Below are 16,691 nucleotides of genomic sequence, written 5' to 3' on the forward strand. Positions count from 1 at the left end.
AGAGGAAGTGAGTAGATATGACAGGCCTTTTAAGAGGACTTTATCATGTCTTTCCATCAGCAAAAATTGTACACAGTGTGACAATAAACAGCAGCCAGCGAATGGTCCATGTAGCATAAATACAAGGTTCTGCCACATATAGTATGTGTCAAACAGCTTTACACATAAAGGATCAAAAGGACATAGAATGAAAAAGAGATTGATTCTGTGTAGAAACCAAAGAAAATTATAGTAAAGGAAAGCAGCACAGAAGTCGCAAATTTCTTTCTATGAGTCTTCCATATACTGACTGTAAATCACTGCTGAGATCACTTTAATATTCAGTAAGTCAGTTAATAGCAGTTTAAAGTCATAACAGACAAGCATATCCATAATTTTAGTTAGAGTGAAAGGATATATAGCAAGAGTGACCAATAAAGCTAAGGGTTTATTAAACTGTGTTTCACTGCTATTCAGTACCACAGTCTGGAAGCTAAAGTGACGGATAGATGACCACATCAAAATTAATAGTGCTTTTCAAATTTATGAAATGTGCTAAAAAAGAAATATTAGGGTTAGGGTTCGCACAGAGCTGGGGTAGTTATTGAGCATTAGCATGAGATCTAGTCAGTGAGGCTTAGTCAGCCTTCACTTTCTTTGTGCCAGTATACAGAAAAGACTTCTGGATGACATCATGAGCACAGTTAAACTTTCCCACAGAAGAGGAGAAAATTATGTCTGTAGCTTCAAGGATATTTAGCATGGAACATGGAGCCCTAACAACCACCTGCAAAAAGATACTTCCAACATGCTAACAAACTGCATGGCTAACTCAAGGACAAGGTATTGTCAGGCAAGAGAGATGATCTGCTATATAATCCTGCTGAAAATTTGTAGGGGCAGTGGGCTGAACCTGCTTAGATACCTGAAAGATGGGGGAAGGTGTTAGGGTTAGCACAGATCTGGGGTAGGCTTGAGCATTAGTGTGAAGCTTAGTCAGTTAGATCATCAATCTATCCTTTGCTTTATGCCAGGGTGCAAAAAATATCTGGATAACATCTTGAACGTAGTTAAACTTTCCATAGAAGAGAAATTATGCTCAGCAGTTTCAGGAACATTTGGCATGAAACTTGGAGATCTAACAATTACCCAGGTTGAAGGAATTAGTTGCTACAGCCTTAACTATGTCTCTTTAGTGTTTGCTATATATCAAAGTTATAATACAAGCATTATATCTCACCACATTAGTAATTGCAAAAAATAAGACATAAGTCTAAAGCATTTATTATAGGATGATCGATGATAACTTCCTACACTTCTCTGGGTGAGCTGTACCTCTGAGCATTGCTGCAGCCACAGGGACAGTATTACTGACAGAAGCTTTTCTTGGTAGAAAGGCTCCAGTCTAGAGTTATATACATTCAAGCACAAACTTCCTCTGCACTCAGGTAGGCCAATCCACATTGATGGGTTATGCACGCCTACCAACAGATTGAGAAGGAGTACAACTGACTTGCTGAAGACAAGTGTCATATAGCCCTTCCCCGACATCAGCCTGCCAGTATTCTCTGTCTCCAGCAGATGGTGGACATGCATCTACCTAGTCGGGATTGCTCGTGTTTAAAAAAAAAAAAAATAGAAGATAAGGTGAGGAAGTAGATTCAGAGCTTGAGCTGCTGAGTTGATACTTGATTGGTCTCTCCCTCAGTTGAGCGGTTTAAGTCGTGAGGCCTGGCCAGGCTTAGACTTATAAAGGTTGAGGGAGAGCTCGGGGGTGAAAGCTTGTGCCCTCCCCTCCCTCCCCCCCCCCCCCCCAAAATAACCGGTGACCCCATTGTGCTCTAAGCCAGGGAAGGGCTGAGCTCAGGTAAAAACGAGAGAGGTCCTCTCTCTTCCTTACAGGGTCGTTTCCTACCTTTCCCCCCTTGCTTTTCTGAGGAGTGAGTGGAGGTGGCATGGGTCAGTGGGTTAAGCAACTTTCGCTAGGTCCTGCAGTGCAGGCTTGTTCAGTCAGCTATGTGGTAGGCTGTGGCGGGCATTTTTTTCTGTGTGGTTAGGTGTGTGTGCACGTATTTACAGCACGGCAATAACTTAGCATAGGTGCCCTCGTGTGTGTGAAAGGCTGCGGCCTAAATTTGAGCGTATAATTGTGCGGGTACATCCGGACCCTGTTGGTGTGTATGCAGGAGGCTGGTTGAAGAGATAATGGTGCCGAGGACAAAATGTCTAAGCCCTTATTTGTGCGGCTTGTCATATAAGGGCAATCCAGCTGTTGCTCTCTCTTCGCCTGTGTCAGCGCTGTCTGGAGTCTGAAAGTGATTTGCCTGCTATGCATTTTGCCGACGTTGGGGCATCACCAGCCAACAGTGTACTCAGAGGAAAGAGGCATAGGAGGCGATGAGGCGGACAGTTCCCCTCCCCCTTTATTCCCAATAGGAGAGACATCCATAGTAGAGGAATCGGCGAATGTCTTGTTTTGGCCTAAGGGACCTCGTATAGATTCATCCTCCTCCTGGGTGGAGTTTTTCCAGGGCTTACAGGCCTTTCTGAAAGTGCATCCAGCGGAGATGAAGCAGTCACGTTAGTGGGCATTCTGCTTGCCTTTCACTTTGGGCAAGCGACAAAGAGAGGCTGCCCCTGGAAATGTTGAGATGCGGACCATGACCCGTTGGATGATTCCGGTGGGGATTCGGATTTCACGCCTCTGGAAGAGGGAGAAATTCCACCTGATTTGGAACCACATGGGACTCTACTCCATTTTTTTCACAAAGACGAGTTGCCATGTCTGTGATTCAGACCCTAAAAACGCTTTATGTAGATGGGGGTGACGCTACAGGATTACAAAAAAAAGATCCCATAGTGGTCACCTTGTGCAACGCATCCTGTTTCTTTATCCTCCTGGAGCCAATTCAAGAGTTGATTGATCTTGAGAGGAACACTCCAGAAGCAAGTTTTAAAGGGAGGCACTTTTGGGCGGATGTATACCCCAAGGGAGCAGTTATGTTTCACAAAGGTTGATTCTTTGGTGTGCACTGTTACTAAGTGAACTACCATTCTGGTGGAAGGAGGAGCAGCTCTAAATGATGCTCAGGATAGGAGGATTGAGGCCGTTCTCAAACAGGCATTTGAAACTGTGGCAATGAATTTGCAGATCTCTTCTTGCTGCTGCCTGGTGGCTCGGGCAGGGTTGTCTCTCTCCGAAGACTCGAGGAACAGGGTCACATAACGGGCTGGTGATGGAACCAGGAGCTGCATTTTTAGCTGATGTGGGCTGTGACTTGGTGCGGACAGCCATTAGACGTTTGGCTTCTGTGATAGCGGCTATGTGCCAGTTCTGGCTTCGGAACTGGTCGACATGCACTATTTCCAAGTCCAATTTGACAAGGTTACCTTTCAAGGGTTCTCTCTTGTTCAGCAGTGAGCTGAAGAAGATGGTGACTAGATCGGGTGTTCTGGGATTAGACCATGCCGAGGCATTCTGACCTGGGGGCTAAGCTCACTGAGGACTACACTGGGGGCTACGTGAAGGGCTTATCACCTGCATGCTCGTAGGACTCTCTCTCGAGGTTTACCAAATATAAACACAAACAATTACAGGGATTATACCTGGGGACTTGAACCCAGGAGCTTGTTCCCTACACAAATAGCCACACACAAACTTTGATTCAGTACATCACAGTTCCTGGTACTTAGGAAAGTAAGTTTATTTGAGTAATAGGATGATAGAACAAATAAAATCAGATCCAACAGAAGAAGTAATGGTAGATGATGATAATTGCTACATATATATTAAAAGCTTACACGTTTCCAAAGGATCAGCCTGTGCTATCACGTCTGGACGCTCGCTCTCCCTCTCTCTCTAGCTTTTTTTTCTCCTCATAGTGGATAACACATTGAAATCATCGGTTCAGTGTGCTGCGGCAGTCAAAAAAGCAAACAGAATGTTGGGAATTATTAGAAAGGGAATGGTGAATAAAACGGAAAATATCATAATGCCTCTGTATTGCTCCATGGTGAGACCACACCTTGAATACTGTGTACAATTCTGGTTGCCGTATCTCAAAAAAGATATAATTGCGATGGAGAAGGTACAGAGAAGGGCTACCAAAATAAGGGGAATGGAACAGCTCCCCTATGAGGAAAGACTAAAGAGTTTAGGACTTTTCAGCTTGGAGAAGAGATGGCTGAGGGGGGATATGATAGAGGTGTTTAAAATCATGAGAGGTCTAGAACGGGTAGATGTAAATCGGTTATTTACTCTTACGGATAATAGAAAGACTAGGGGACACTCCATGAAATTAGCATGTGGCACATTTAAAACTAATCGGAAAAAGTTCTTTTTTACTCAACGCACAATTAAACTCTGGAATTTGTTGCCAGGGGATGTGGTTAGTGCAGTTAGTGTAGCTGGGTTTAAAAAAGGATTGGATAAGTTCTTGAAGGAGAAGTCCGTTACCTGCTCTTAATTAAGTTGACTTGGAAAATAGCCACTGCTATTACTAGCAACAGTAACATGGGATAAACTTAGTTTTTGGGTACTTGCCAGGTTCTTATGGCCTTGCTTACCTGTAACAGGTGTTCTCCTAAGACAGCAGGATGTTAGTCCTCAGGAATCCCACCCACTACTCCTTTGAGTTGGGTTCTCCTTTCGTTTTGTTTTATTTTTTGCTCGTATTTTTCTATATGTTACGAGACTGAAGGGGGACTTTGCCGGTACACGCGGATAGTGGCATGCTCAGTGTGCCAGTCAAAGTTTTCCACGTCAGGCTGCATCGGATGATGTCACCCATATGTGAGGACTAACATCCTGCTGTCCTAGAAGAACACCTGTTACAGGTAAGCAACTGCGCTTTACATCACATCATTCAAAACCCCCCCCCCCATACTCACATATACATAGGCAACCAAACACAATATATTACATTTAGAAAATAAACTATTCAGGAGTTTGAAAATTCTTTTCTTACTTATGGCTGAATGTTCAGGAACTCAATATCAATGTCAAACTGAAAGGGCTTCTGAAGGAAATGGGTATAGTTTTGCTAGTCCTCCTTCAATTAAGTTTGAAAATAAAAGAAGTGAATTGGATTATGACTGTCATTAACTAAAGCATTTACTTGAAAATATTAATGCTGATGTAGCCTTGGTTCTGTTGTCTAATAGGGCTCAGGGTCTCACTGGGGAGTGCAGGGGGCTACATTCTGAATCATGCTTCTGGGTTTTTCTGCTGACAGGCGGGAAAGGAAAAATGTTTCAAGTTTTTTAGAGTTTCTTGGAGGTCTTTGGCACTAGTCCAGTAAAAATATATATTTATTTATTTATTTTATTTATTTAAGGTTTTTATATACCGGCAATCATGAAAACATATCTTGCTGGTTTACATAAAACAGGAGTGCAGTAGATACCTCAGACTGGAACAGAGGTGCCCGAAGGTGCAGTTACATTTAACAAGGGTAGCAGAACTGGGATGAGGAGGAAGAGAGAGATAAATTAGTAACGCTATATATAACTATGCAGTGGTTGTTCAAGATGAATGATTTTTATTGATAGCTTCATTGCAGGTGTAAAATTACAAGTGGTATTCTGTTGAATATCATACATCAATACAGAAAAAGTTTCAGATTACAATCCCAGAAACAGTCCCTGATAAATCTGTACTTTCTGGCACTTCTCCAGTGGTACCTGCAGACACCTCCTGATAGAAAAACTGGAAATTCTGCTGATAATCTTCAGAAACTCCTAGGCAGCAGCTCTGTAGGACTTTCTCCCTGCAAGGTAGTCTTCTGCTAACTTTCAGCAAAGAAAATCCTCTTTTTCTAAGCACTGAAAATTATTTCTCAGGCAAATGAGAGGATGAGCTTAACTCCCCTCCTCGCAGAAACCTTTTCTTTGTTCTTTGGAATAAATCTGACACACATTGTTGGATCCCAAAACAAATCTTCAATGATCCTTAGAAACTTGGAATCCCAACCCATGGGTACACTAGCTATTCTCTCAGGACAAGCGACAGGTAGGAGGGAACTCTGTACTTGAGAGAACCCCAACAGAAGAACCAAGAGCCAAGTGGACTCATGAGGTTTGTTAAACATTCAGCATAGAAAAGACACCTCCCATTGGGGAGCATCAGATCTACTTTTCCAATCCTCTTATCAGTGTCCTTGGAGATATATCCTTACATCAGCTTTTCATATTGGTATAAGCTTACCATATGAGTACTGATTGAAGATGATAATAGTATTGTAGCCGGAATGGAATTTCCAGAACATTGTAGGAATTAATTGACAACCTTTATGAATATGCATGGCAGTCCCTGCAATTGTATGGTCATGTAGGCTGCTCCAGTTTGAAATTTCCACTGCATCAATGATGTGTTTTCTTAGTGCTTTGGTTCCTAATTGCATGCAGATTTTTGACTTCCAAAGCTCTTCAAAAGTTTATTTTTTGGTACAGTGTGCTTTAATGTCTTTTTGTTTTGTAGTGATCTATAGTTAGGTTTTTCAGCAGCACTCGTTTCCTTACTTTTATGGCATCCTGTCAAAAGGCTCATTATTTTTCCTTTGAGCTGTGTCTGCTAGAAACATTTCTTCTTTTGGTTTTGCATTGTTAAATTTTCAGATGATGGCAGACGAGAAAGTCAGTGACTTAAAGCTTTTTCCACTCTGTGGGCAGTATATGTGTATAGTCGACCATCACAAGGCCTGCTACAAGTGTCTGGGTGACTATAATGATGTGACCCATTGTAGCAAGCACTTGGTCAAGGATTTTGCCAAGAGTCATCTAGATTTGAAGATGAGACTAGTGTCTTGAATATTTGAAGAAAGTCTATGTCTACTGAACCAGAACCTAGTGTAGTACCAAACCTTAAGGACTATGGAATTGAAAGACACTCTTGACTCCTTCAATAGTGAACCCTAAGTATAGGCACAAATATCAAGACACACTCAAGCATGGAGCCTAGGAGAAATTGTGCCAGAGGAGAAGGTTCATTAGTGTTGATCTGCTTTGATTCATGGCTCCAAGAGTAGTGGGATATAGTGGAGTGTTTTCTGTGACCCTAAAGCAGCTGTGTCTGCAGGATAGTTTTGCTTCCCATCAGAGTGATCGACATATTGGTCTTCAGAAGTCGGGCCCTTTGAACCTTTAGAAACTGCTTCTCAAGTTCTTGATGTGGAAAGTAGTCTTCCTGATAGCAGTCACTTTGGCTAGATGAGTGAGCAAAAACTTTATGCTCCTGTTCATTATCCACCGTACATGCAATTCTTTCATAACAGGGTGCTGCTCTGCATTCATCCAGACTTTCTCCTGAAGGTGGTCTCGGCCTTCCATATCAATATGTCCATTGTATTGTCTGCCGCATGCACATGAAGACCCTTTATATCTTAAATTGCAAAATTGCTCTGGCTTATTATAAGAAAAGAACTTGGTCACATTGTCAAGCTTTGCAGATCTTTGTTTCATACAACCCAAACCTACTTGGAGTAGCGATTGCCAAACGTACATTATCCACCTGGACTGTGTGATGAATTCAGCATGGCTACACTTCAACAGGCTTACAAATCACATATGCTGTCAAAGCTCTTTAAGTCAGAGCTGTGGCTTCTTCCGTCACCCGTTTCTGAGAATTTCTTCTCAAAGGCATCTGCAAGGCTGCAACATGATCGTCTGTTGACACCTATACATCCCATTGCTGTATTGATAGTCTCCCAAGAACTGACAGTAAATTTGGACAAGTAATTTTGCACAGCCTTTTCTCGCAGTAGGCTACTCTCCACAGTGGAATTCGGATTGCTTACTCAGTAAATGCCCCTCTGCAATCCTCGGCTTGGGACTCCCCACATATCTTGGCTAATTCAGCCTGCTAATCGGTGGAAAAAACAAATGTGCTTACTGTAGATGGTGTTTTCTAAAAATAGGATAAAATAGCCATGCAAAATACCTGCTTGTCTCCCTGGAGAGTCAACTAAGTAGTTAAATTAAGCTTTCTTATTGACTGAGAAGGCTCATGAGGCAGTACTACACAGGGACTCCAGCACATGCTCAATAGAGCTTAAAAAGCTCTACTAGCTAGGAGAGATGAGTCCGCTACCTCCACGTCATGGCTAATTTATCCTATCTATGAAAAACACTATTTAGGGTAAGCAAACTTGCTTTCTTTTTTTTTTTTTTTTAATGTGTTTCCTTTTATATTTTTTGAGTTGTTGGATAATGTTTATTTTATTATATACTGCTTTCTGCAAATATTTTATTTGGAAGCACAGGTTATAAATGAAATAAATGAAAATGATTTTTTTTTTTTTTAGCATAACACTGGTTGTTTGTTTCTTTCTATAGAATCAGTAGAAGGGAAGTCAAGTTCAAGCATCACCGCCATAAATGCTTTTTTCTTTGGAAAGCTGGCAGAGGAGTGTGCTAAAGTTGTTCATCAAGGGGTAAAGCAATTTCTTTTATTTCTTCTTGCATAGATGATTTTTTTAAAGCAGCTGGCAGACTTATTATGCTGTCTATTTCATATGCACCTGTTAGTTCATTAATTTCAGTGTATCCTGAGATGCAGGCTAAGGAATGCAGAACATTTGTACAAATGTTAAAAATGCGTATTAGAAAGAAAAATGTGTTATTGAGAATGCATGATTTCTTTCAGAACATTATTTTTGACCAACCATATTGTAAAATATTTAAATATTTTATAAGTCATTCTTTATTGTGTTTGTAAGGTAATAAAATACTGCAATTTTTTTTACCCAGCTGTCATAAGGAAATATATTGGTGAATTTGAAAGCAGAAGAGTAAATAAATATTATATCCACAATATGCAGTGTCATAATTCCAGGTGTTGAAAGGTGGTTTATAGGTTTGATGTAAACATTATCTTGTAAGATAATGATATTTTATCCATTATATTTTTTCCTCCATTTGAAAAGTGAAAATAGGTTTTCTTTTTCTTCTTTAGAATGTATTTTCAAATATTGTCCATGATCCAGGTATGGCATTCAATAGGGATGTGAATTCTTATGAACTCAACTGGCTGCCCATTCAGTGGCATATAACCTATAAAGTTGTAATGCTGTTTCATAAATTGTTGATACTCAATTCATTTGTTTGGGCTAATGCTATGTTTCAAATATATAATTCTTTGAGATCATTACTGTCTTCTCAAGGTGGCCTAATGGACATTCCTTCTGTGCGTCATGCACGGCTTGCTGAAACGTGAGAGCGTGATTCTCAGTGGTGGCTCCTTCAATATGGAATTCTCTTCCGCAGGAAGAGATAACACCCGCGATAAGAAAAAGGGGCGTGTTTATGGAAATTTTAGAATTATCGCATCACGTAATAACATACTGCTTCACATCGTTAGTATCGCATGGTACTGTAAACATTTAGTGCCCTGCGATAATTCCTATGTCGCATCTTAGAGAGAGAGAGAGAGACTATCTACAAGGCCTTCATGGTAGTCAAGTATTTAGATCTAATAGCTAGAGGTGAGGTGTTGGTGGTGGTTTAGGGGCCAGTTTTTCATGCAGAGTGAGACATACGAAAAGCACAGTACACCTCTGTGAAGATTTGATGTCATTTGGAGTGAGGAAAGTTTCATAAAGATGTCATTTCTACTATGTTCTTTCACCCTAGCTTGATGGACTCTATAACAGGGTACTATCAAGCTAGGGCGAGATAACTTAGTACAAATGGCCGACTTTGTCGTGAATTGTGTTACGCCCGTTTCGGGCATATTGCACAGCTTAACGCCAGGAATAAAGGTGTAGTTATTTCCAGCGTTAAAAGTGTGTGATATTGCTCCTCAATTTCATAAATCCTGCCCAAACTCCTCCCTGATCCCGCCCCTTCCCGAAATTTGCATTTGTGCTGTGCGTGCAAGCGTTATTATCGCATGCATTATGGTGTTATTGCATGCGTTATCGCGTTATTATGTGCGTTATCGCATTATTGAGCGCGTTAACACCATAATCATTTTGATGACTGACCCTGTTGGCTTGATGTCATGTACCAAAACAATAAGGTATACTACACTGAGGGTAATTTTATACTATAGTCCCCTTCTACCAAGTAATTATATCAACAAAAGAGAACCTACAAATTCACAAAATGCAATCTCAAATTTATAATTTTATATGTTTCATTAATAAATTATAAATTTGAGATTGCATTTTGTGAATTTGTAGGTTCTCTTTTGTTGATATATGTACCAAAACAAGGCATTGCTGAAAACTTATTTACTTAGACAAGCATTTTTGTAAATTGGCAGTTTGGCAAAAGGTGATGGTCTTGGCTAGAATGTAGGGCTTTCTCTGTTTTTGATTTAGTTTTGTTTAATTTTTTATTGATTATGTATATTTTTGATCACTCCCTATGGCCCTGGCATTGGTGGGTTATAAATAAATATGTCAACAGCCTCTTAAGAAAATATCCTGAAATTTTAGGGTATTTTCATAGTTATGACATTTAAATAACTAAATAAATAAATAAATAAAGGAGGCCTCCAATGGCGCTGGCTTGGCTTTTCTGGCCAAAAAACTGGGCCTGATGCCCAGGGCCTCCATTTGTTCCTGCCCAGATTTTGGTGCTTGAAAAATGTCACTGTCTAGTGGGAGGATAGCACCTTCCTGTAGTGTGGACCGTACCATTTTGTTCTATGGCTGCAAAATTGTATGGTCTTACATCAAATTGGTGTCAGTAACACTGGTGGAAGGCGCCGAAGTGATCTCTAGGCAGACAACATCATTTTTCAAGCACTAGGGCCCGGGCAGGAGCAACTGGAGGACCCAACCCAGGCCTTGACGTTGTGGCTTGACCAATTTTTTGGACTGGGAAGACCCAGCCAGGGTTGCTGGAGGTCTTTTTTTTTAAATACGTTTGTTTCGGGGATATTTTTTGTTGTTTAATTTTTTTTCTTATTTACTTTGGCGAATGAACCGAACTGAAAAAACACTAAAAATGAACCAAACATTTTGGTGCTGCACATCCGTAGAGTCCAGATGATATTACTGTTTCAAGCCTCAATTTTATAGAGAATATAAGGGGGTAGATAGTCAAAGCTGGCCATGTAAGTAACTTACAGGCTGATACAGAATGGTGCGCTTGGCTGAGCGCACTGTTTAGCCCCCGTTTGGCCATACATTTTAGACACGAGAGTAAAATGGCCAAGCCGCACATTTTACTCTCAGAAATTAACACCTGCCCAAAGGCAGACATTGACCATATAAAGCACTGGGCAAGTATACAGAAAAGCAGAAAAAACTGCTTTTCTGTACACCCTCCGACTTAATCGGAGGCAACAAAAATCCCTCGCCTCCCCCACCCCCCAAAAAAATAAAATCTGCCTGCCAGTCAGCGGGTTCGAAAACGGGCGCTCAATTTTGCCGCCATCCGTTTTTTGAACCCATGGCAGTCAGCAGGTTCGAGAATCGATGCCGGTAAAATTAAGCGTCTGTTTTTGGACCCACTGACAGCCGCCGCGTCCGCTAATAAGGAGGCGCTAGGAACGCGCCATTGTCCTTAGCACCTCCTTATTAGCACGACACCTAATTTAACTAGAGAATCGCGTGTCAGGAGAGCGGGTGCTGAACTTGGAGCGCAGGCTCTCCCGCATGTTTTACTGAATTGGCCTGTTAGTCGGTTAGAACTTACTTGGCAAAGTTACAATGAATATTCAGCAGCATGGCAAAGCCGCTAAATGCACTTATCTGGGTAGGTCTACCTGGCTAAGTTTAGACCTGCTTATTGGAATGTTTAAACTTACACATATACTTATCCAGCTAGCTCCGAATATCAGCAATTAGCCGTATAAGTTATACAGTTAACGCGATCTGCCCAGCACATGCCTACTTTTTGTGCATGTAACTTTTAGCCGTATAAGGGACTTAATACGTCTAAGCGGTGGCTGCTGAACGTAGCATCATATTCAGCGGCCGCTACTTAGCTGCATAAGTCCTGCTTATCCTGCTAAATATTGCTGAATGCGCTTTGAATATTGGTCCCTTGAAAAATAACATGCTTAGACTTAATAGTGGAAAAATCACGGGTGCTTTTTTCCTGGCATCTGCTGTAGAGATGAGAACTTGCCATATTCAAGGGCAGCCGTCTAATCTCACGCGGCATTGACACCAGGTGAACCGATGGTTTCAAAAGTATTCAGTAGAAAGAGTTTTTCGGTGACTTGGTGCAAATCTTTGGAGGCCAGGTTTAAGGCTTCGGTGTGAGATCTGGTTTCGAAAGCGGAGTCTTTTTGAAAGCAGTATCAGAGTGTGTCTTTCCGGTTGCTGCGTTTCATGAAAAGGCTGAATACTTCAAAACATTTAAAATACACAAAATCTTATATCCGATTTTGAGAATGATTCAGACAAGAAAGTTATAGAGTCCAGGTCTATGTGCGATTTGGTATCCGTACAATACATGACCAACAATTACAAAATTTGACAATTTGGAGTATGTACAAGAAGAAATCAATATCATACAGATTCCGGCATAAAGTTGCAGTTCGTGGACATTTATAACATTACCCTGAAGAAGCCCTATTACATGGGTGAAACGGGTCTCCCGTCGGGTTGTACAAATATTACATAAGAAAATGTGTGATTCATAATATTTGTCAATGGTTAAAAATTATTATAGGTATTTACCAGATAGAATATATTATAGAGATTTATTGTATGCTATATGTTGGGCATGTCAACATTGGGTGGTTATGTTATTGTAGTATACTGATTTTTAGGGGTTATTAGGGATATATGGTATGATGGGAGTGATGCGTCATTGTTGGTTTTAATTTGGTTGGTTTTAATTTGTGATGTTTGTAGCACATAGTGGTCCTAATATAATATGTGAAATTCATGTTTGAATAAAAATCTATTATACCCTTGTTGATTGGCATCATAATTTGCCGAGTCCTCTGTTTCTATAGTTTGTCTATTTTGAGCAACAGAGGTAATGCACATAGATTCATGACCTGAATAGAAGTCCGTAAACAGTCATGCCATGACAGGGTAAATCCAAAAGGTCTCTCAGACGTCTCTGTGACATATATTATGGCAAAACTGGCCAAAGAAGTTCTTAGCTTTAATTCTTTCAAGGGATAGTTAGCACAACATTTGCTTCCACATTGTGGAGCAGACTGTAATGTGAGTAAGAACTCGGTCTTAGCTTGCAGATTCACTGCAGACAAAGTTCTGTTAGCAGAGCTCTGCTTTGGGGAATCCATGGGGAAAAGCCCTTAGCAAAGTCTTTTGCATAGAGTCTGCTGTCTGGGTAATTCAGAGTTCTTTTTTTCTGAGTCAAACTTCACTGAATATTCAGTTCCATAGGCTCCAATACTGATCTGGATTGGATGTTGCTGCCACCTATAGACATAGGATCGGTGGGATGCAAATGATCTCAGAGTCTCAATGCATAGGAATATTCCCTTGTGGGTTAATGAAGTTCAGAGAGTCTGTTAGCAAAACAGGTACTAGAACGATACCCATTTCATAGCTGGATACAAAGTTTTAACCAAGGACATGTTTCACAGTTCTTATCCAAGATTCTCCTCTCATTTGGGAGGTGATGACAACTCTATGATATGGAGAAACAATCTCATATGAAGTTGCCAAAATAATCATGTGGCTGCAGACTCCCAGTTTGTGTTGCTTAGGTCTGCAATTTTTGGTTCAGTCTGTGTACTTAGTAGTAGGCCTCAGTTCATGATGCACATCCTTATTTAGGGTCACTGGCATTCCTCCTACACCCTCCAAACAAAGCCCCATTAAAATGAATACAAAACAGCAAAACACGCAAAGAAACAAACATGATTATAAAACAAATGATAGAGAAAAGGAAATAACTTTCAAAATACTCTTCCAGAGTTTTTTAGTTTTCATTATCAAAATAACTAATATATTGATGTGAGAAGTAATAGAGATTTAGAGTTTTTAAGGATTGGTTATATTGATGGCATGACCATATTTGACATGGACTATAAGTGAAGGGCTCCGTACAAATTCTCTATTAGTATCCGGTGCACAGCCATACAAAAAATGAGAGGGAATATTCCTCCTGACACTCCCAATAAAGATTTCCATATCCTCTATGTGCATCCCAAATTAAACTAAATCCCAACCTCCTCCTAGCATTCCTCTTTCTTGATGAAAATGGAATCAAGCTTCTCTCGGGGCTACCGCTTCCCTGAATCAAGGCATCTCCGGGTTCTACCCCATCTCCCCCGTGCCTCAGGAGTGAAGATGGACCTCTCCAGGAGATCCCACCACTCTTGCCTGGCAACTAACCATTCCTAAGGCCTTCTAGCTTTCACCAGCAGGAGCAGCCCAGTCACCACATTCCAAATGATGCCACCTAATTGTGATTGCACTGTATCAAGCTGCAAGGGTCTGTGTAAGCACCAGGCAGACTTAGATGTAGCTTGGTATCAGGAGGGTTTGCCAGTGCATGATGCCAGTGAAGACTGGAGGGACCTCTGGAATGGCAAGTTGCCATTTCAGAGGAGTGGGTGGGATGTGTGGGGGAATCTTTTTGTGAGCCCATAGAGAAGTTTATTCTTTTATTGAGAGGAGTGTCTTGGGTTTGCCTCCAGAGGGGCTTATTCTTTAATGAGGATGTCAGGGGCAGGGAGGAAAGCTGTTAGCTTTGAGGGAGAGAGGAATGTGCAGGAGAGACCCCCCCCAAAAAAACAAACACACACACACACACTTAACATACCTTTCACTTTGTACCATTTAGCACAGGGTTTTTTGATAATACAGTATATACATATAGTAACCGACTCATGTGCCCTTTAGCATTTGCCTTTTAGCGTGTGCATGCTCTGTGTTTCATCTTAGTGAATTGGACAACGAATGCATACTAAAATAATTTAGTGCCCCTATGTTACATTTTTTTTTCCTGAGTGAGTGGTAGGGATTGTAGAGCTGAGTAGTTGGTGTGGTTGGGAACACTAGATAGGCTGTGCTGTTCTGGCAGCACATCCTTTCTTGTGTTCCTAGACAGCCAATTTTTGATCCAACTTTAGATATTCAGATAGACATGCTTCTTAACTTCTAAAACATTTATTAGAACGATGAATAACATTAACACTAACTGCGATGAACCAAGAGTAACTGCACAGTTTCTCTGAAATTGTCACAGCTGTAATGATTTTTTTTCTGAATGTTTCAGTTGAATTTCAAATGTAAATGGTAATAAAGCAATGCTTTCTTCTGGGATTCCCAGGCAGACAAACAGAGGATGGTGCAAGCTTAGCTGAAGCCTTTATCAAACATACAAAATTCCCAGCCTGAGGAACAACTATCCCACAGTGACTTAGGTCTAAGGGACCAATTGAAAAAAGGTAAAACATTCTGAGTTAGAGAATGCAAAACAGGAAATGTCCATTCAGGAGGTTCAAATGCATCATGATGCAGCTCTGATTTACATGCCCTGCAGAGAAACTATTTTCTGCCCCCAAATTTTTTATTAAACTTCTAGTCTGTTTAGCCACAATTCCAAGAAGATTACACAACCAAAACAATAAATATGCATACATAAAACCATAGTTTCTTTCTGCCATCGCGGTTCTGTTTTTACCATGCAGCTTTCTTAACCACTCCTTATGTGTATTGTAGTGCCTTATAATTGTCTTTACATATGTGAACATTTCTCACATTCTGCTGTTTAAAAAATACAAATCAAAATGCCTTAAAGTAGGAATTGATTGGTTTCACTGATCTACCCAACATAATTTGTACTTTCTTTATGAAAGAATATTTATAGAAATATTCCAAAGGTAATTAAGAATAAAAGAAAAACAAAGTCTTTATTGCATAAGTCTTTCACATCCATTGCCATAGCAAACCCAAATTAGATGTGTTTCAAAAACTTGCCTTAACAAGACCCATAAGTAGTTAAATATAACCTACCTGTGCCCAGTAATAGTAGTTTAGCTGATTTGAATACTCTTGGATAAAGAATTTGAATACTTTACTTGGATAAAGATTTGAATACTCTTTGATAAAGAATTTAGCTTTTCTTGTTGTTTGAAGTGAATTTGAAGCAATGGTCAAAACATGCTGAATAAGCTGCTAAAAGAACTCCGGGACAACATTATTCAAAGATATGGATTGAAGAGAAAGCTATAAGAATTTCAATGTGTTTAATATCTCTTGGGGCTTTGTCAGGTCTGTCATTGTAAAATGGAAGCAGTTTGGCACCACCAAGACTGTCATGCTCAGACCCTCCAAAGGCAGTAGCTATGGATTAAGGGAACACTTGTGGAAGGCCACTGTGAATCATAAGATTACTTTAAAAGATCTACAGAGGTTTCTGGTTGAGACTGGGGAAAATGTTGATTGTTCAACAGTTTCAAGATTATTCCCCAAACCTGACCTGTATGGGAGAATGTCAAGAAGCAAACCACTGTTGAAGAAAAGCCATATGATGTGCCAAATAGTGTTTACAAAAAAACCCCCCAAAACGGGACACTGCACACATGTGGGAGAAGGTTTTGTGATCTGATGAGACCAAAGTGAAACGTTTGGTCTCAATGCTAAGTGATATCTGTGTTGTAAAACAAACACAGCACGTCACCTTGTTAACACCATCCCTACAGTAATATGGTGGTGTCAGCATTATGTTCTTGGGATGCTTTGCTGTGGTGGGGGCAGGGAGGCTTGTGAACAATGAGGGAAAGATGGTTGTTGCAAAGTGCAGGCAGATCCTGGAGGAAAATCTCT

At 40.6% G+C, this 16,691-nt stretch overlaps 1 protein-coding gene across 3 annotated transcripts in view; it reads left to right on the plus strand.

Annotated features, from left to right (window-relative positions):
* The window catches only part of POT1 (protection of telomeres 1), a 364,682-nt gene that overhangs the window by 15,250 nt on the left and 332,741 nt on the right, over nt 1-16,691 (plus strand). For all 3 annotated transcript variants that reach the window (XR_003858606.1, XM_029615658.1, XM_029615659.1), the window contains exon 4: nt 8,311-8,408. Coding sequence is in view for 2 of the 3 variants with exons in the window: in XM_029615658.1 (XP_029471518.1) it covers nt 8,311-8,408 (98 nt within the window). In the remaining variant the exon portion in view is untranslated. The remainder of the gene's footprint in view (nt 1-8,310; nt 8,409-16,691) is intronic.

Source organism: Rhinatrema bivittatum, chromosome 9 (genome assembly GCF_901001135.1).
Source record: "Rhinatrema bivittatum chromosome 9, aRhiBiv1.1, whole genome shotgun sequence".
NCBI classification, from domain to species: domain Eukaryota; kingdom Metazoa; phylum Chordata; class Amphibia; order Gymnophiona; family Rhinatrematidae; genus Rhinatrema; species Rhinatrema bivittatum.